General features: G+C 36.3%; 1 protein-coding gene across 17 annotated transcripts in view; it reads left to right on the top strand.

Annotated features, from left to right (window-relative positions):
* The first annotated feature begins 299 nt into the window (after nt 1–299).
* LOC145694577 (uncharacterized) overlaps nt 300–21,225 on the top strand; it is a 554,274-nt gene continuing 533,348 nt past the window's right edge. For all 17 annotated transcript variants that reach the window (XM_081770921.1, XM_081770922.1, XM_081770930.1 and 14 more), the window contains exon 1: nt 300–386. In XM_081770921.1, the coding sequence (XP_081627047.1) occupies nt 377–386 (10 nt within the window). In that variant the 5' untranslated portion in view covers nt 300–376. The remainder of the gene's footprint in view (nt 387–21,225) is intronic.

Here is a 21,225-nt window from a genome sequence, read left to right as displayed (position 1 = left end):
TCTCTTGTGTGTATAGTATTTTCGTATTTTTGCCTTCTTCCTTTTTTCCATCCATTCCTCCGTTATAGACCAGTTTATTTCCCTCTTGTCTCTTCCGCGCTTCCTTCACCTGTCCCTCGTTCCCACCTGCAGCAACCTCCTCCGCCTTGCAGCCGTCAAAGATGGTAAAGGACTGAGAGGGAGTTCAACCAAGAGTGACCGCAGACGGCAACCAATCACAGGCTCTGTTATTGCGTCACATGATCAGACACCTTTGTAGCACGGCCGTCTTAGCGCAACGGCTTCCCTTTGCCAGTCTTTAAGAAGACCTTTTAGAGAGAAGGACTTAAGCAGGTGGTAGGAAGGTGGATGCAAGAAGCTGTGGCATCCTTCAGCCATGGCCACGGGTAAGTGCCCTCCAATGGACCAAACATTTTTTTTAATCTTTTTTTTTTAAACTAACAACAAATATCTCACTATCCTTATCCATAACCACCTGTTCCATTAATTTTTGACCCATTGATATTAGTGCTACTGTGTTGCTGGCTTTTGGACAATAACCTCAAAGAAGACCAAATGGATGCTTTAGCTTCAATGGAAGACAAATTGTGTGCTCTTTTTTGGTTGGATGGCTTGTGCAAAGCAACTTTGGCTTGTCGGATCATTAAGAATATGAGGAATTCATCCATAACTTAATCAAAAATTCAACAAATGGAAAAGAAAAATAGTGAAACTATGTGAATTGTGAAGTGATTTGTGAGCGTGTGTGTTTTTTTATAACATGACAAAAGAAATTATCTTGTACCCAATATAGTGATGATTGAACCTCGTTGCTAACGTCTATGGATTGGATTATTTTGCCTTCTTATGCTAACTGTGAAGTGTTTTTGGCATTAACAATTAGTTCTTTAGCGATAATCTCACAAAATTGTGTTGTGATTAGTTTATAAAACAATACCCCGTACAGTACAAGAATAACTATGCCACAATCTCTAATGTATCTACAAGCATTACAATTGGATATATCGCAGAAAATACTTTATTTGAAGTACATTTTTAATTGGAGAACAATCATTGTCCATTTGTTTCACAAGGAAATGAAAGCAACATTTTTCTGCCAGATTGTAAACGAATTACACATTTACTTTCTACGAAATATATTGCTTGTGATTTGGATGGACATATTTGGAACATTTTAATGGCTAAAGTGAATTGTGTTGGAACACAAAATACCTTTTGCAACCCATTCCTTCACCACGTCCTGAGCGTAAAAGCCTACGTCAACTGAGTTACTTTCTCTATCGACTGTAGGTGTCACCTGTCCTTCACTTCGCTTACCATGTGTTAGAAAAAACCTATTTCTTACCTTTATTTGTGCACGTAGATTAGACTAACCATACATTTAAGGTTAATTTATATTGTAAGACATTTAATAAATCGCGTTACGACAAAATCGAGCAATATTTGAAAGAAGAAACTGCTGTACATAAATTCACGCATCGACGAAATAATTCCGGTTCACATATCAGGCACTCCCCCGTGCAACAACACTTCTACTGGTTTCCTGCTTTCTACCGTGTGGCTTTCACATTGTATAGTTTTCATCATTTCTGCTTTGCGATAACAAATCGAAAAATCATTAAAATAAAGAGAGTGATTTATTTTACAAAGAAAGTCATGCAAAATTTGTAATAATTTCTCTTCATTTGCTAGTTACTATGACAGAAGTATTTTCTAGTCCTTTCTCCGTTCGGTTATATAAAAGACAAATTTTAATGCTTCTATTATGTAATAATAATAGTTATAACAAGATTCATGCTCAACTTTTGGCCCTTTGATAACATTGTATTGAAGTGTAAAAAGAAGGCGTGAAATCTTTCAGTTTTATGTCCCACGATTATGCCGTATAGGCTTAAGGAGACAGTGATAATGTCAATGAATGAAATGGTGGAATGAAGAAAGTGGGAGGAAACGAGAGAAACCCGAGAAAATCCAAGCACCGGGTGTTTGTTCACCACACAGCCCATTTGATGCGAGCTGGATTAAACCAGGGACCCCACGCACGAGACGTGAACGCTCTGCAACTGAGCTACTGCGGCCTCTGTTGTAAGTTGAGGGGTTTAACATAAAAAAATAACTAGATATTTTGTAATTAATATTCAGATTTCGTAACTTTATTCACCATAATAACAAATCTTTGAAATGAAATGAAATTATTCAGTTTAACGTCCCACGATTATACCCTTTAGGCTAAGGGAGACGGGTGATTATGGCAAGTGAATGATGATGGAAGAATTAGTGAAATTAAAATGTGAAGGAAACGGGAGTACCCTGAGAAAACCCACGGACACGATGTTGTCCACCACAAATTTACTCGCCCGAGGATCAAACTAGGGACCCCACACACCAGAGATATCCGCTCTACCACTGAGCAATTGTGCCCTCCCCCCATAATAATAAATCGCTGAAAATTGTACCATAGAGTAAATGGTTGTACTGACTTTTCAATGTTACTAAAACGCTCACTTCTGATACTTGAGCTTCCAACTAAATGGGTTTTGTGTTGGACAAACACCGTGTGCGTGGGTTTTCTCGGGATTCTCCCGTTTCCTCCTATTTTCTTAATTCCACCATTATCACCCATGTTGTCATCGCCGTCTCCCTTAACTTCAGAGCATAATCGTTTGATGTTATACTTTTAAAAAAAAGTCGTTACTACTCAAAATTTCAGCTATGCCCAACATGAGGAATACAGTAAATTGTCATTAAGACAAATAATGATCCATCATTGGTATTAATGATTCATATTTTAGTACCAATCACTAATATTTGAATGTAAATCACATTCCTACTGTTACAGAGCCTTCTGATTTAACTATAACATTTGCAGATAATTAATTGTAATTTTGCTCAAGTAAATTACAACAAAATAAATTTTTGATTTAACGTCCAACGGTTAGAAGGCTAATGATTATGAAAGAATTGGAGGAGAGAAAATGTGAGAGAGCCCCAAGAAAATCCACGGACACGATATTGTCAATCAAAAACTCCTGTGACCTGGGATTGAACCAGGGACCTCTCGTTTAAGATGTGAATCTCTACCACAGTCCCAAAATCTGTACACTGCGTGAACAAACCTCGGCTAAAGTTTCTCGACGTCTTACATATTGTACTATTTGATATATTCAATGCTTTAAATACAATTCGCGTAGTCATTTACATAAACATTAACCGAAAACCGAATTATAACCAAGTGCTAATAAACCAACACATTGTGTCATAGTCAAATCTGGTTTGTTGTTAGAACTTTTGAAAAATAAACTAATTATCGTCTTGTACATTAGAGGAGATATCATTAATTATCATATACCTCATCTCTTGTCGTCGCGAAATCTGTCAGGGAATTTGAAGCTTAAAATATATAAAACGATAAGCATACTTGTTGTAGTGTATGGTTGCGAAACATGGTCGCTTACTTTGGGGGAAGAACAGAAACTGAAAGTATTTGAGTATAAAATCCTGAGATAAATGTTCGGACCCAAGAGGAACGGGAATGCGGAATGGCGGAAACTTCATAACGAAGAACTGCATAATTTATACGGTTTACCCAGTGGTGCCCACCCCCCATTATGTCCATGACGCACCCCCCCCCCAATTGTCTATCCGTAGGTGTTCTTCCATGAAAAAAATCTTCTTTTCGATTAATTTTACCCCCCCCCATCAAACATATTTATATAGATTTTTAACCCCCCCCAAATATTTCAATGACGCAGTTTGCGTCATAGCCCCCCCTTGTGGGCACCCCTGGTTTACCCAACATTGTTAGGGTCATCAAATTTTGAAGGCTCAGGTAGGCAGGTCATGTACCCGGGGAAATCCAATCGAGAAACGTCCATTGGAAGATCTGGGCGCAAATGGAAGGAGAATATTAAGATGGATCTCTCAGAAATAGGAATACAAAGTAGAAACTGCATCTAGTTAGCTAAGGACAGAAGTATACGGAGAGATTTTAATGAAACCGGTATTGAACCCCAGGATTCCATATGCCATAGAGTTAATTTAGTTAGTTTATACCTCAATAGTCTCAACTTTTGAGTGATGTGCGGTCAGTACATAAATAAACTCCTTCATTCAGAGATACGGGTATTTTTTGACAGGTAGTACACTAATTACACTGAAGATCAATGAAAACCAAAATCCTTTGCTGTAATCGGAATTTAAGTCAATCGAAGTTTATCGCAGGTAGTTTTGTCAATTGTTAGACATCGTAGGAGCCAAGCAAACATTTTTTAATAACCAGGAATGGTTTGGAAAGAACTTCAGCTAAAATATGTTTTACTAGCTGTGAGAATCAGTCGTTGACAGGACTTAATTCCAGAATCGATATATAAAGAGAAGTCCATTGCCTGGTTGTTTATCCTCTGCTGTTCTGTAATCCCGTATACTTATCATGTAATGTAGGTTGCATATAGCGCAGAAACTTCACTCCCTAACAAATACCCCTCCCCTCGAGCCGAAAATATAAAAATAAACTGCTTCTTATGATCTTTAATTTGAAGAAGATCTCTCTGTGTCGTAACTCTAGGTGACTTTTCTATGCGAAAAGCTGATGACAGACAGATAGATACGCATTATTTTATTCTGTTATTAAAGACAAATAAAAATAAAAACAAGATACTTGCTTTACAATAATACTAATACGTATTTAACCTTTAAATCAGATAATGAAATGAGTTTAACGTGGCATTGAATCAGGATTCCCCTGATGGTAATGGTAATTACTTATATCCACTCGGGATACTATATTTGGTTATTCAAATTTGATATGTTTCAATGTACAGCAAATTATCAAATAATCTATAAGTTATCTAGTCGACCTCTGAAATTAAACATCAAATCATAACTTCTTCTTTCATTTAAATTTTGATACGCCACATTAGCTTCAGTCACTTCTCTGAACCATAGAGTATTTTTAATAATAAACCTTGTGTATATTATTAAAATACTGCAAAACTGCAGTAGACAATACTGCAAAACTGAAATGGAATCTCAGTTTTACGTTCCACGATTATGCCGGCTAGGCTAAAGGAGACGGTGAAGATGAGAAATGAATGCAAAAGTGGAATGAATAGAACAGGAGAACCCCAAGGAAACCTATGAACACGGTGTTTATCCACCACAAAGTATACTTGGCACGAGCTAGGATCGAACCAGGGACCCCACGCAAGGATTGGGTAAGAAATGAAGCAGGCTGGGACCTGTGTGTTAGGTACCATCCCGGCATTTGCCTAGTAGGAATGAGGGTAACCTCACTCAAGATGACTGGCCTGAAAAAGGTTTTTACAATTTTTCGACCGAGTGTCCCCACCGGGAATCGAACTCTGGACGTCAAAGGAGCTCCAAATAGAGAATCATGAAGATAAAATAAGTCCAAGAATACCAAAAGTGGATCTGAGCACTGAATGCGACAAATCTCTTTTCTAGTTGAAATGTGGTCGTCTTTGAAACTTTCATAATCACTGCAAGCACCGTCAGGGTTCATTCGAGGCTACGTGGTTAGGTTAGCTTTGTCACGTTCAGTGTGAGAGACCGGGGTTTGATTTTCACTGAGACTAGTTCATATTTCACTTAACCCTCGAATCACGTCTCGAGTCGTAGAAACGGATGTTAAAACTCGAAAGAAAAAAGTAATCATTTCAATATTACGTTCTCGTATTACTTTCTCTTAAATCTTTTGCTTAAGCAAAAATAACAAATATTATACTATAGCATTTGTCTGTTTTATAAAGGATATGAAATACTGGGTAGATATGGCAAGTTTCAAATTAAGTGGGCGGAACCTGTAAATGAAAAGATAACTCGTTCACACGGCTTACTTTTTTCCCTTAGAAACTTCTTTAGTAGAGTAATACATATTTAGTTAATTACATAATTTGTTATGTAGAACATACAGACAGGATCAACTTTTTTTAAAGTAGCAAATTGATCAACCGAGTAAGGCCACTTAAAGAAAATAACTGTTATATTCTCGAAATTACTTCAGTGATTCGTAAATTTTAGTTTGATTAATTATTTAGATATCCAACAAGATTAAATTACTCTGTTAAAAGTGAACAACCATGAACGTTATAAAAAAAATGAAATCTTTAAGTTTTACATCCCACGGTATGCCGGTTAGGCTAGAGGGGACAGTGATGATGAGAGATGAGTGAAATGGTGGAATGAAGAAAGTGGGAGGAAACGGGAGAACCCCGAGAAAACTCACTCTACCACTGAGCCACCGCGCCCCCAACATAAACGTTATCGAATAGTCGAAAATATTTGATACTATATATACGCCATTTGTATTTATTAATGTCAATTTAATAAATATCAATATCTGAAAGATATTTAAGAGAAATTTATATACAAGACCATGCTGTAATCATTATGAAAATGGGATTACGTCAAATTCAACAACAGAAACATTTGTTATAGTTGTTTAAACTCTTCATGATTAATTGTGACAAAGCTGGGAGACGTTTTATTTCCTTCTATTGGTTGTGTACCCATATCAAGATGCTTCTCACAAACTGGCAGTCTATATTTTACGTATTTCTCATTCTGAGATGCTACTTAAATACATTTCATGAATACTCTATAACACCCTGTAACCAAATATCCTAATGAAGCCGAAACATTACATCAACCCTATAAAGAAATATTTCTCTGTTAATAATTTCTGCAAACTCATTCCGCAATTTCCACTTCTGTACTGTAAACTCTCCAACATTGGTCAGAATACTGCCAAAAGATAATAGAAGAGAAAAAATAATCAATGTTACTTCCTGAATAGTGATTACAAAGATTTTATTACCGACAGAAACGATGGCTGTGTTAGCACACTCTTTGCTATGCATTGGAGATAAACAATCACTTCAGTATTACATAGACACCTAGCACGAAAGAATTTATCAATAATTTATTCTCAAATGTACTGCGTGACCACTAGTCAGCATTCTTACCAATATACGACGACTTCGCAATATCATCAAAGCACAAAGTCGTGATATGAATTTCCATTTAGCTGTTGAACCAAACATGAGAATAGACTGAAATCGAAGGCTTCTTTTTTATTTGGTGCTATGAGGTTACATGTGTTAATTTCTTAAAATCTTTTCCATCGAATATTTATCTCGCAACATCTACGAGTATCGAAAATTCTTCGATAATCGCTATTGCAACTGCTACCGTGCAAATAACATGTACTCAAAATCAGCTAAGTGATGCAAGAATGATGATGAAAAACAAGAACTACAAATTTCCGAGTTTTGTGGCCATTTTAACTCTCATCAAGTTATCGAAAACGGAAGTCACATATATTAATTTTATCGAATTTGATATACATCCAATTTCCATAAAAGTATTAGAGGTTTTTTGCAGTAGAGTTTTGTGATTAAGATTGAAATATTATCTTATCCCGTAATGGTCATGTCTCATAGCTTTTGTATGCTTGACCAGAGCATTCTCATAGAAGGAATTCTTGGTATGCTTGTCCCAGCATCGTAAGCAATTAAGGAACAACGCATTTGAATGAGGAGCTCTGTCGCTTATTAGGTTTGGAAACATTTCTTTCAGTTTATAAAATTCCACGATTATACCTTTTAGGCTAAGGGAGAGGAATGATTTAAGCAAGTGAATGTTGATGGAAAAATTAGTGAAATGAGAAAGTGGGAGGAAATGGTAGTACTCCGAGAAAATCTACGGACACAAACTTACTTACCTGGGGATCGAACCAGATACCCCGGGCATCAGAGGTAAGAGCTCTACCACTGAGCCACCGTTACCTTGTTATATCGTATATGCACTTCTATTTTGCAAGTGAAATCAAGAAGACACAATACACGGAAAAAAGCACTCATCTTTTGAAACAATGGAAGGAATGCGAAATTAAAGATTCTTTATGTATTAGTGTAGGCAGCTAACAGCAAATATCTCGCAGTGGTGATAATTTTCATACTCTTCCTTATTACATTGTGGTACCAATTAGCAAGAAAAGTATTTTTTAATAATAGGTTCGCGTTTGTCTGTGTGAGCGGTAATATAGGGACAGTAAAGGTTTCCGAAATGACCTCGGGGTTACCCCACAAATTGTATAACAATTAATTACGTCAAACTTTTAGCAGACAAATATAACCAAGTCCCTAAAGGTAGAAAGAAAATTAGCTGCCCCTTATTCACTGGATGGAAAACTTAGCTGCCCCTTATTCACTGGCTGCCTCTTTACTTCTTGGGCTACTCATTGTATCATTCAAATTTTGATATTTCTGTATTAAAAATTTCGCCAACATACGAAAGCAATGTATTGTAGGATTATTGAAGATTTTTCGCTTTACGTATTATCTACGCGAGCTGAGAACCACAATTCGGTATAATTGGTGGGCGTACAATCTATGATGTAAGTGCAGACCCTTCCCACCACATTATTTTACCTAAAAATTAATTGGTTTACAGGACAATGCCACAGATTCTGGTATCAATAAACAAAACTGTTCTGTCACTTTCACTCACTGTGAGACATTTGTGTGAATTACTGGCAATTTGTTTACTTGAGTTTCCATTGGCTTACAGAGTATAAGCACAAATTTACAGTGAACAACCAATCAAACGAATAAATTTAGATTATTTCTAAGAGCCGAAACTAGATGATATATAAATTTACGGTAGGCAACTGCTAGAAGATCTTTAAAAAATATTAATTAACTAAATGAAGGGCACATGAAATATGCATTAAATTAATGAGAAACGTGTTATGTCAATTAAGTAATGCATGATTACTATTTCGAAATAATTGTTTATACTATCTTGTGGTTCACTTTTGCAGCTATTTACTGTTAGCTTTTAAACTGATGAAGTCTTTCTAATGTTTTACTTACTGCTATTACTTATACTATTGCTATTATTATTATTATTATTATTATTATTATTATTATTATTATTATTATTATTATTATTATTATTATTATTATTATTATTATTATTATTATTATTATTATTATTATTATGTCGAACACAAAATATTCTGTGCATTGTAAAGCACATGGTAGGCTATTTGAGTCTATTTAGGAGGCAGTGAACTTCGATCTGAAGAACCATTAAAGGTGTTGTAACTCCATAATTTTATCAACCAGTTGTTTAGCATGCACCATCTTGCCACTTATAGTTTTTTTTTAGTTTAACGTCTCACAATTATGAAATGAGGTTGAGAGAGATGGTGAAGGTGTTGGTAATAGTAAATAAAATGATGAAATCAAGAAAGTGGTAGGAAGCGGGAGAACCACGAGTTAACTCACATATAAATCATGGCATATATATTAGAAAAATTAGCTTAATTCGATAATATTAAGTTGTTCCCTAAGCGACATCAAGTTTTTAATGTATTTACAGTATGCAATATAAGGCTAAGACACCTTGTATGTTTCGAACGGCTGGACGGAGTAGACAGCATATCTTGGATAGGAGTAATGCAGGTAGAAGGTAGAACCTCATCTATTATTGTATAGTACTGTGCAGTCGCCCCTTGTCGGTCTGAGAGCTCAGATGATGAGTTAATGATTGACGTGTTTGGGGATGTCAGATCCGACAAGTTGCGCCCAGGATTTTGTAAATATAGAACTTAACAAAATGTGAGGTACGGGATCTAACCTGGGTTGCATTTAAATGAAATCCAACACGTACAAAAGAAACAGACTGTGATGTTAAAGGGGGTGAAAAGGGGCAAGAAGGGAGTAACTTTCGGGATAGGTTAATCTACTCGCACTTACTTGCAGGTCTGATCGTTGTCCTCTCCACGATTCCTCCAACGGGCCTACGTCCGTCCATCCCTCTGTTTGGCTGGCTGGTCGTTCAAGTAACCAAAGTTAAGAGTCGGGGAAACCCGGACTGAGTAACCAACTTCGCGAAGACCGCAACTTTAGACAAACTTATAACTTCTTCTTAAAAAGCAATACATCGTCGTTGAATCAAAGGTGCTCTCTAAGATAGAGCAAGGCTATCAATCGTCAATTTCAAATGTAGCTAGCGGTCTACCTTCTATCTCGTCCCTCGCTCCATGTCGACTGTCCCTTCCGATAGTGTCTCAATCCATTTTGTCTGGCGTTCCTTCCGGGTTCATATCCTCGGTTATTCACTCTGCTTTGCGTTTCGATGGAAAAAGTGCATGCTCGTAGATTAACCAAGGTAAGGTGATGATAGGAATGCGGACGGGGAAGCAATCTGTTATTTTATTAACTGAAAAATTTACAACGTAAGAAATGAATGACAGACAGCAAAGGCAAATGAACTTAGAAAAACAAGTCGATAGGTGATTTAATTTGAAACGAATGATGATGCTTTTGACTGAGATGTTCTTTTAAAATAAAATGTCCCATTGTTCAAAATAAGAAACTTTTCCATATGTCCAAATACACATATCTTCACATCCCCCCCCTGAAATCAAAGTCCCGAATGAAAACATTTCGGAGACAAACAAAAAAAATCACTTTTTAGAATTTCTGTTTAAAAAAAAAAAACTTAAGCATCTTTGTAGTTTCATTCAGTCTTCATGATAAAAACACAGCAGCAAATATAATCTGAAAAGAATCATATGATAAGAAATGATGAGTACAGCAGAAATGTTCACACACTAACACAGTTGACAGCAGAACAGTCAATGCCAAATGACGTAAGCACAGCAACGTCGATCTTGTAAACACAGCATCACTAAGCATAAAATGTAGAACTGGAAATCACAGGTACAATGTCCTTACACATCACTTAACTGGAAAGTTCATTCAGTACAAGTAGATTATAGGAGTAGGGTAGACAGGTATATGATAGTAACATCACAAAATTTAGGGGATACAGTCAATGACTGCCCAAAACACGTAAGATATGAGAATAGGGACAATAATTGGATAAAATGATGGAATGAATAAAAATCGACGAAAAATCAGGGGAAAAAAAAACAAAAGTAATAACTAAACCATAATTCATACGTATATATCTATATATAGTAAATAAAAACTCCAATTCCAATAAAATTGTAACTCTATAATCAAAATAATCATTACGCGGTAGAAGAAAAATTAATCTAGCTACCCATAGAAAGAACAGATAAAACAACACAAAAGAATGTTGATTTCAGGTTTTAGAAAAACGAATTGTGGAGAATTTAGTTCCACAATGACCGACGTGTTGGCAGAGTTATAGCCCTCTGCACTGGCTATTAAAAACCTCAAAAGAAATCAACATGACAGACTATCACCAAACATATTCCTAAATCCCTAACTAATTATGCGCTAAAAGAAAAGAAACTTCTTTCTTCTTATATGAAAGTAAAAGTACGTATACCCACAGGAAAATGTGGAATTAAGTCAAATCTATAAATATACAAAAATATACATCAAATAAGCACAAATCTTCATCATACATAAATCCCAAGTCATCTTCATGATGAAATACACAAATTTATTATATACACTGCAGGCGATGAATAATTGATCATTCCAAAAGATCACTAAAATCACACAAGAGGTTATAACAGTGTATATTCCTTTGAAAAGAATACATTGACTGAGTATATTCCCAATAACTAATAACAAATCGTAGGATCAAATAAAAAATCCAGGGAAAGAAAAAAAACTGCATTCTTCTTTACATCCACATTAATATCATAAAATGCATCTTGAAAAATGCAAAAAACGTAAGAATTCCTTCTTCATCACTATCATAACATAGATAGCAAACAAATATAAATTCATAGTTGCGTCTATCTCCCTAGTTTTCTTCTGCTAGACATAATGTATCAATAAGATGTTGATTAGATGACCAAGAAAAAGAACGTGTTCTACAAAGTTAACCAACAGTTCTAAGTGACTGAAAAAAATGATGTCTATATGAGTACTCCTTTTTCTCCTTATCTTCGTTGTAATTGTTATTGCCGGCAAGACTTAGAAATACAAACAAACCAAAACAAATTCCATAATGACATGGCCAGTGTCAAAACAAAATTCGTCACCAACTTCACAGATGTTCCTAATCCATCAAATCTTCCTTTGAGAACCGTCTTTTTTTCCTTCTTTTTTTTTAAAAAAAAAAAACTTCATTGCAGAGAAACAGCTTCCACTTCTTTTCCTTCTTCCAAGGGAAAATACACAGGTAAAAGACGCTGATAGAGATCCCAATTCTCCTTGTCGAAAATACACAATACAATACGGTCTACGTTGTCCACATGATCCTCTAAAAATTTTCGTGTACTCAACAATGCAATTCTCGCAGCAGGTTCCTTAGGGAAATGAAATGCACCAGCAGCGATGCAAGGAAAAGCCACAGTTGAAAACTGATTTTTCAACACAAAATCAAAACAATTGTTATAACAATTCTCCAAAGTCTTCTTGTTCGCATCTCTGGGACCACACGTCAATAATACATGATCAGCGGGGAGATTATAGCCTGGAGCAATCTTCACTTGTCCTGGTTTTAAAGAACGTATTTTCTCACAATCTTTACGAAATTCTTCTCCTGCAGCTTCTTGGATACTTCTATCTGCTCCTCCTAATGGAATAAGTAATTCATTCGTGGGATTGACAACGGCGTCAGCTTTAATCATAGCGATATCTCCTCGAAAAACACTGATTTTCTTGTTGATTGCAGAATTGGCACCAAACTTCGGTTTCAAACTGGAACAATTCTTCCCTGTTTCAGCCCAAGTAGGTAATTGGTTGGCAATCACAACTTCACGAAGATTCACAGATGGAATATTTTCTTCTTTTTCTATCATGTTTACCGCAGGATTAAAAATAATCTCATAGAGTTCTTCTTTTTCTTTCTCTCTCTTATTTCTTCCTTCCTGTTCTTCGGCACAGCAGGCATTCGCAGTAGCATCCTCGACAACGTCTTGTATATCCAAGTCAACATTATCTTCTTCTTCCTCTCCCTCGTTTTCCTTCTCCTGTCTCTCGTAGTACTTCTTCAATCTTTGTACTGCAATCGAATCAACCTTGAATCTTCCTCGTGCAGTCTTGAACTTAACAAAATAGGAATTTGGGTGGTCAATATCCTGAATTATTCCTGGACCAAAATAACGTCCACTGAAAGCTCTGGTGGATCCTTTCTTCATGGTGCTGTCCAAAATCCATACCTTGTCTCCGACTTTGAAATTGGGTTTCGAATGACGTTTGTCATAAAATTTCGTTGCCGTCTTATGTCTCTGGAACCATTTATCATGGGCTTTGTCTCGTATTTCTCCAAGTTGCTGTAAACGTTCAGCATTGTCCTGAAATTCACAAGGGGTGTCCAAAATTGCTTCGTGTAGCATTCTACATCTGAATCCATGCAAAAGTTCAAAAGGGCTGTATCCAGAGGATAAGTTAACAGTTAAATTGTGGGCTAACACAATAGATGGCAGCAGTTCGACCCATTTTCCTTGATCTTTATTACACAACGCAGATTTCAGTCTCTGTTCAATGTTTCGGATAGCTATCTCAGCAGTCCCGTTAGCGTAATGAGCTTGAACATTTACAAATCGAATCTTAGCTCCAATCATTGCACACAACTCCTTGAATAGGTTACTTGTAAAACATGGACCTTTGTCTGTGACTAATTCTTTGAAAATACCGTATTTCAAAATTACATTTTCATAAAGAAAACTACTTACAGAGGACGCTGTTATATCTGCTAATGAACCACAGATAGTATACCGAGTAGCTGCATCGACTACGACAATCAAATACTTGTGTCTCAAAATATTACTCGAGGAGTACAGGTAGCGACACTTACTAAGACGCGAAAGAATGTCTTCTATCGACGGTACAGGAAAACTGTCTGGTGCAATGTGTAAATTGATCGCTCTACAATCCAAACAAAATCTATAAGATCCAGACTTCTTTTTCACGAGAAGAATAGGCGAGTTATAACTCGAGATGCACCTCCTAATAACCTTTTGTTTAAGCAAAGTATCAATCTGTTTTTTAACTTCTTCTCTTAAATGGAAGGGGATAGGAAACTGATTGGTGTGAACTGGGACGTTATCTAGCATTTTAATTTCATGTACGTAGCCCTTGGCCACTCCAAAATCATCCTCTGACCAAGAAAAACAATCCTTATACTCCTCTATAACAGAATAAAACATTTGCTTCTGATCGTCCGAAAGTTGAGGGTTAATGTCCACACGCTTGACATCAAAACCAGCAGGAAAGTTATCGTTGTCTTGTTTACTGGCTAAACCATGATTTTGAACACTATCTGTATCATTTGGATAATGAGCACCCGGCCTAATGTCAATAGCTTCACCTAAATGAAGATTTTTCTCTAAACACAACTTTTTGTTGGTTGGGTTGACTACTCTAATGACAGGATTAACAGGATCCACTCTAGATTCATTAACAAAAATTTCGGCTTTAGAACAGATTTTTTCATTGGGTTGCAAAACATTTTTAACTCCCACTAAATCATTAATTTTACGAACAGGTACTGAAACACTGGAATTTGGTGGCAAAGTAACAGATTTCGCCGTTATGAAATACGCTTGCATAAGGTTCGCTGTTTGTTCAGAAACTGTGCCTATAGCATGACTTTCAGGTAAAGCGTGATCAGTAGGCTTCCCAAACCTAACTATGTGAACTACGTGAATATCCTGGTTAATAGTGACATGTTGAGGAAGTAACCAATCATTTCCCAACAAAACAGAAGATGCAAATTTGTCAACAACTCTAAAAGTATGTGTAAATGAATAGCCGTCAATTTTGAACTTCAGCACAGCTAACGTGTTAGTTTCAAGTCCTTTACCCGAGATGCCACGGATGATAGTACGTCTTTTAACGAGTCTAGTGTTCGGAGGAAGGAGCTCTCTAGTGCAAATTGAAATTTGACTCCCAGAGTCCAATAACGCTTTATACTCTTTATTTCCAATAGTAATTTTGATACAAGGCAGAATCCTATTCCTAACAATAGGCGTAGTAATCGTGTGGGTCTTAAAAACAGGTCTCTCACTATTCCCTGAACTATTTCCACTATGTAAAACATTACAATTATTACTTCTCCTGACTTGCGCCATGTTGCACTCTAATGCTTTGGCCGGACAGTGTATTTTATTATTCGCGGGAGACGTACTATGATTCTGTTTGCACTTGTTCTGTTCGTTCTTAACTATAACAGAGGTATTCGTCGCAGAGCCCATTCTATCATGCATATTATTACTATTCTTGGCACTCTTACATTCAGAGGAACAAAAAGAAGAAAAAGAGTTACATTTCTGTTGATGAGACGGAATAGAATCTACTGACTGTTGATCACCGCATTCTTTCTCAGCGGATAAGATATCATAATGCAAACGTGCAAGCATTTCTTTTTTTTCCCGTTGTTCTTCGAGAGGAAATGAAACATGAGAATTATCGCGCAATGAAACATCAGCTATCTTAGCGATAAATTCCGGTGTACTAAACTGCAAGACTTGTTCTTTCGAATTAGATTTAATGAGCGTCTTGTAATTTACTATTAACTCAGCTGACTGTTCTTGTAATAAAAACTCACATAACGCATCAACAGATGGAAACAATTTGTTGCATGTAAGCTTAAAATACTGAGGCAATAACCCTTCAATAAGGAAATTAATTTGTTGTTGAATAGGCATGGCTTTATCAAAACTAAGTATGAGATCTAGCTTCTCATAAATATATGTCATAATAGGTTCCCCTTCTTTTTGATCTCTGGAACGAATAGTATGTTCCGTCACCTTCTTAACTACAAAACCACCAAATAATGTGATCATTCGTCTCTTTATGTCTACATACGACAAGTTCACAAATTCGTCTGTCCTAGTTAAAGCTAGAAACCACGCTAAGGCTCCGTCCCTTAACAGATATGGAAGCAAATGACGCTTCTTTACTGCATTGAACTCATAAATGACGCAGTAAGATTCGAAATACTCAAAAAAACGAATGACGTCTTCCCCATACTTGCCGTGAAAAAATGTGGGGCGCACAATAGAATCTAGAGACGTAAGTCGAGCTTGTGCCATAATGCTAGTATTCACCATTTTCTCTAAATATCTCTAAATAATATAACTAAAAGCACACAAAACAAAATAACACAACAAATTGAGAGGGTGGAGGGAGGGTGGCAAAACAAATAGAATTTCATCAAATTCTAACGGTGGGCGGCAAACAAACTAATGCAAAATAAATCGAGGGTCGCAGATATGTGTGCATCCACACAAGTTAAAACCACATCTCCGCCATGTGCAGTCGCCCCTTGTCGGTCTGAGAGCTCAGATGATGAGTTAATGATTGACGTGTTTGGGGATGTCAGATCCGACAAGTTGCGCCCAGGATTTTGTAAATATAGAACTTAACAAAATGTGAGGTACGGGATCTAACCTGGGTTGCATTTAAATGAAATCCAACACGTACAAAAGAAACAGACTGTGATGTTAAAGGGGGTGAAAAGGGGCAAGAAGGGAGTAACTTTCGGGATAGGTTAATCTACTCGCACTTACTTGCAGGTCTGATCGTTGTCCTCTCCACGATTCCTCCAACGGGCCTACGTCCGTCCATCCCTCTGTTTGGCTGGCTGGTCGTTCAAGTAACCAAAGTTAAGAGTCGGGGAAACCCGGACTGAGTAACCAACTTCGCGAAGACCGCAACTTTAGACAAACTTATAACTTCTTCTTAAAAAGCAATACATCGTCGTTGAATCAAAGGTGCTCTCTAAGATAGAGCAAGGCTATCAATCGTCAATTTCAAATGTAGCTAGCGGTCTACCTTCTATCTCGTCCCTCGCTCCATGTCGACTGTCCCTTCCGATAGTGTCTCAATCCATTTTGTCTGGCGTTCCTTCCGGGTTCATATCCTCGGTTATTCACTCTGCTTTGCGTTTCGATGGAAAAAGTGCATGCTCGTAGATTAACCAAGGTAAGGTGATGATAGGAATGCGGACGGGGAAGCAATCTGTTATTTTATTAACTGAAAAATTTACAACGTAAGAAATGAATGACAGACAGCAAAGGCAAATGAACTTAGAAAAACAAGTCGATAGGTGATTTAATTTGAAACGAATGATGATGCTTTTGACTGAGATGTTCTTTTAAAATAAAATGTCCCATTGTTCAAAATAAGAAACTTTTCCATATGTCCAAATACACATATCTTCACAGTACCATCATGGCGGTCATTTTAAAAGTCCACCATCTTGGATTCAAATTCATTTTTTTAATAGAAAGGGAATCATGTGACATCGTTTTGAGTAGCTTCTTACCATAAATTCACATCCAACGTTAATTCCAACTTATTTCTAATCATTTAATATATCTTGAACTTCACAATATCTGTTTGTTTAACCTTCACCTATCTTTCCAAGTTTACATGACACTTTTGCCTTATATTACAGTAGTTCTATATGTTGTAAATGCATTGAAAACTTTATTTTACGGAGCATAATTTAATATTATTCAATTGAGCTACGTATTCCCATGATTACTATGATCTGACATGGAACTGTTTTAAGGGGTGAGAAGTTTTGAAATCGAAAAATAAAGACAACCCTGAACAGATACTCTGATTTGTTACTATGGTTAAGCAGGTTCCTACTAGGGTCTTGCATGAGCAATGCGTGTGTTTATACGAAAAGAAGAGTGCTTATAACCAAGACAATATCCTTACACGATACACTGATGTGAATTGGTGGTTAGTACTTTCGGCTCAGAGGCAGAGCCCTTTCTTCTAGTGCGAATGATTCCTGGTTTGATTCTAGGTTGTGTGAGTTTGTAGTGTAGTGCATGGTCAATCTGTGAGTTTTCTCGGGATTTTCCGATTTCCTCCCACTTTACCATAACACCAGTTCATTTATCACACTCCACTTTCATTTACCATTTATCATCTTTACCTTTACAGGACATAATGTAGAACGTAAAACTTAAAAAGATCTAGTCTCATTTCATGTATGAGTATGCTATTTGATATCTAAGTCCAAACGAAATAGAATACACCAGATGTTTACGTAAAAGAAGGTTTCTCAGTCATTGTTACACGGAATCCACCTGCTTGACTGCAATCTATTTGACTAAAATGTTAACGACTTCCATGATATGAACTATTTTGTTAAGGGGAAGGAGTTGCCTTCTGGGAGTATAAGGAAAAAAAAATCACGGAAATATCTAAGAATGTTGAGTCAAGGTTATTCACCAAACTAGGATCGCCTAAATAACAGAAACACAATCCACGGCTTGTCAAGGTCGCTGTGACGTATAGGATAGGAGAAAAAGAGACGTTAGCTATTCTTGAATAATATCTTCAGTAGTATTCTATTCTAACGAAGAGAATAGAATATTTTTTTTTATATACAGTATTTGACAAAAGCTCTACAAAATATATTACCTAAGATCTCCTTATGGAATTTTTGAATACTAACATTATACGGTACCTTAAAATGTAATATGACTATGAAGTTTCTTAGGATTAGGATTAGGAATTAGATTTCTGGGATTTCGGCATTGGTAGCCATTTTAGCTTGTCATTCATGTAAGGGATGACGTCCCTCGGCGATGACACAGTCCAAGAAATCGGAGGAGAAGAAGAAAGAAATAGAAAGGAAGTGGCCTCAGACCATTATGTTAGGTACCAACCGGGCATTTGCCTGGTATGAATGAGGAAAACTCAGGAAAAATCTCATTCAGGATGGTTGGTCTGAAAAAGCTGTTACACCTTTTGGACCGAGTGTCCTCACTAGGAATCGAACCCGGAACCATTCGCACGAAAGGTGAGAGCGTTAGCGACTACGCTACGCGGGGCCACGCCATGAAACTTGTAATTGCATTAACTATCTATTGTTTCCATTGAATTATTGTGGTCATTTCACAATATACATCGAGATAAACGTACAATGAATAGTATTTATTGCCATGTTAATTCGAAGATTTCTTAAATTCAAGACAAGACTTGAAATTTCATGATTCTTGTAGATAACACTAGTACACCCAGATCTCAAACACTGTTTTTTAATGTTACATGATTTATATATAAAAACTGTAAATTAAATCAATCAAGTGTAATTTATTAACGTTTAAAGACACGAAAGTCATTTAAAAAATATAGTGCAATAAGAAATGTAGTTTAAATGTTGTTATTTTACATCCTTCATGAGCCTCTTGTGACTTTGAAGGATGCTGGTAACTTCTATAGGAAATTAAGAAAAAAAAATAAAACCAGAGCACGATTTTGTACATAAATTTACAAAATTAGTTTAACTATGGTGGGCATATCATGAATTTACAATAAACTTTTAAAAATATATAAATAAAGCTTCACTGAAAAACGGCTCCGGGATAAATCCGCTTCTACTCGTGAAAAATACTAAACCATAGTAGCGCTACCCACTCCTCCTCGCTCTTAAGCAGATCCACTACCAGAAATAGGAGTGTAAAAATATTTCTATCCTTTTATAAATATGCATAATAGTGGTCAAAAGACACTGAGCGTTTCCTTAAAATTTAGCGTTTTCCCCAAAGTTTGCTATTGGCTAGAACCTGATTCAAAATCTCTATTTTTTTGAGTAGTTCGACAAATATATGAATATACATGATATACTTACTCACCAAACTTTAAACAGTCATATTTCCTCCTATATGACTCATCTTGTTTATGAATTGAAATGAAGCAATTTCTAGTCTTTTTTTTTTTTTTTTTTTTTTTAAGCGATGTCTAGAACAGGTTTTTACTTACTCCCAACTGTTTCCCGTAACACGAAAGCATAAATAAATACCTGAAACAAAAGAAAATCTCTTTGTACAAGGCGATAAGGAACAACTCAAACTAGTATGTAAGAAGAATCTTTTAAAAATATTCAACAGTAAATACGAAACATCTGTTTCATAAGAATTGTCTTGCAAAGTTAAAAGCCATACAAGCATAAGATCTTCACTGTAGTTCTTATATATATAGAAGTTTATTTTACTATTAAAGAAAGCAAACTGTGAAATCGTTGCGCAATCGTATCTTATAATGTTTTGTTGTTGATATACGATAGAAAGTTAAGAAATGTTTTAGTAGAAACCGTGTAGGCAGAAGACTCAACGGCATATTGTGACGTGTCTAGAATTTAGGTCTCGACTATTCATATGTAAACAAACGAGGAAAAAATAAGGTTGTCGCCTAAAGATTGCCTTCGGAGCGATCTCATTTCCCTCGTGAATAATACAGATTGGAATACACTAGTTGAACGTTACTCCACTAAGTACATAGGAAGCTCTTAAGGAAGAAGTCATACTTGTAAATAGTGGGACTTGAAGCACAATGCTTACTATGGCTCCATTAGAAATAAACATACAGGGACACCTGTCTAGGTTAACCAACTTAGGTAATTTATTCAACTTGTCAAGTTTGTAGTAACACAAAAACTACAGTATATTTACATGATGCCACAATATGTGGGCAACTCAAGCAGTTGGCCAATTTAAACAGATTTCACTGTGGCCATACTACCATATAGATAACTAACTCTATGGCCTGTGGAACCCGGAGGTTCAATACCTCGTTCACAAAAGCTCTCTACTGACTTCTATCCTTAGACAATTGGATCCAGTTTCTACTTTGTATTCCTATTTCTTCGAGATGCATTTTAATATTGTCCTTCCTAATGGTCGTTTTCCGGTTGGTCTTCCAGTTAAGACTTTGAAAGCGTTCCTACTTTCTTCCATCCTGGCTACATGTCCTTCCCACCTGAGCCTCCTAGACTTGATTACCCTAACCATATAGATATGTATTTATTTATTTATTTATTCATTTGTATGTACAGTTCCAGGTGCGGCATGTTGGCCATTTTGTACTGAAACATATACGAATAGTAATAGCAATAAATAATATAACATCAACAAGATCACGCTAGAGGACTTTATAAGACTGTAATGTTAGTAGGGTCACTCTAGTGGGCCTTGTAAGATTATAAGATTATGTTAAAGGACCTGATAAGATTATAATGTTATTATAATTATGCTAGTGGGCCAGATACTATTGCATTGTTATTAGGATCACGTTAGTGCAGCTTATAAGATTATAATAATATTATAATCACTCTAGTGGGCCTTTTAAGATTGTAGTGTTGGTAGGATCATGCTAGCATGCCTTATAAAATTGAATGTTATTAGTATCACGGTAATGGGTCTTATAAATAATATTAGTACGTTCATTAGTCCGCACGATAACTCATGAGCGAAAGCGAATTTGCGAATTCTGTTTT

The sequence above is a fragment of the Thermobia domestica genome, chromosome 9 (assembly GCF_964235325.1).
Source record: "Thermobia domestica chromosome 9, izTheDome1.hap1.1, whole genome shotgun sequence".
Lineage (NCBI taxonomy): Eukaryota > Metazoa > Arthropoda > Insecta > Zygentoma > Lepismatidae > Thermobia > Thermobia domestica.
Note: the sequence above shows the minus strand (reverse complement) of the source record. Positions and strands in the feature narration are given on the sequence as shown.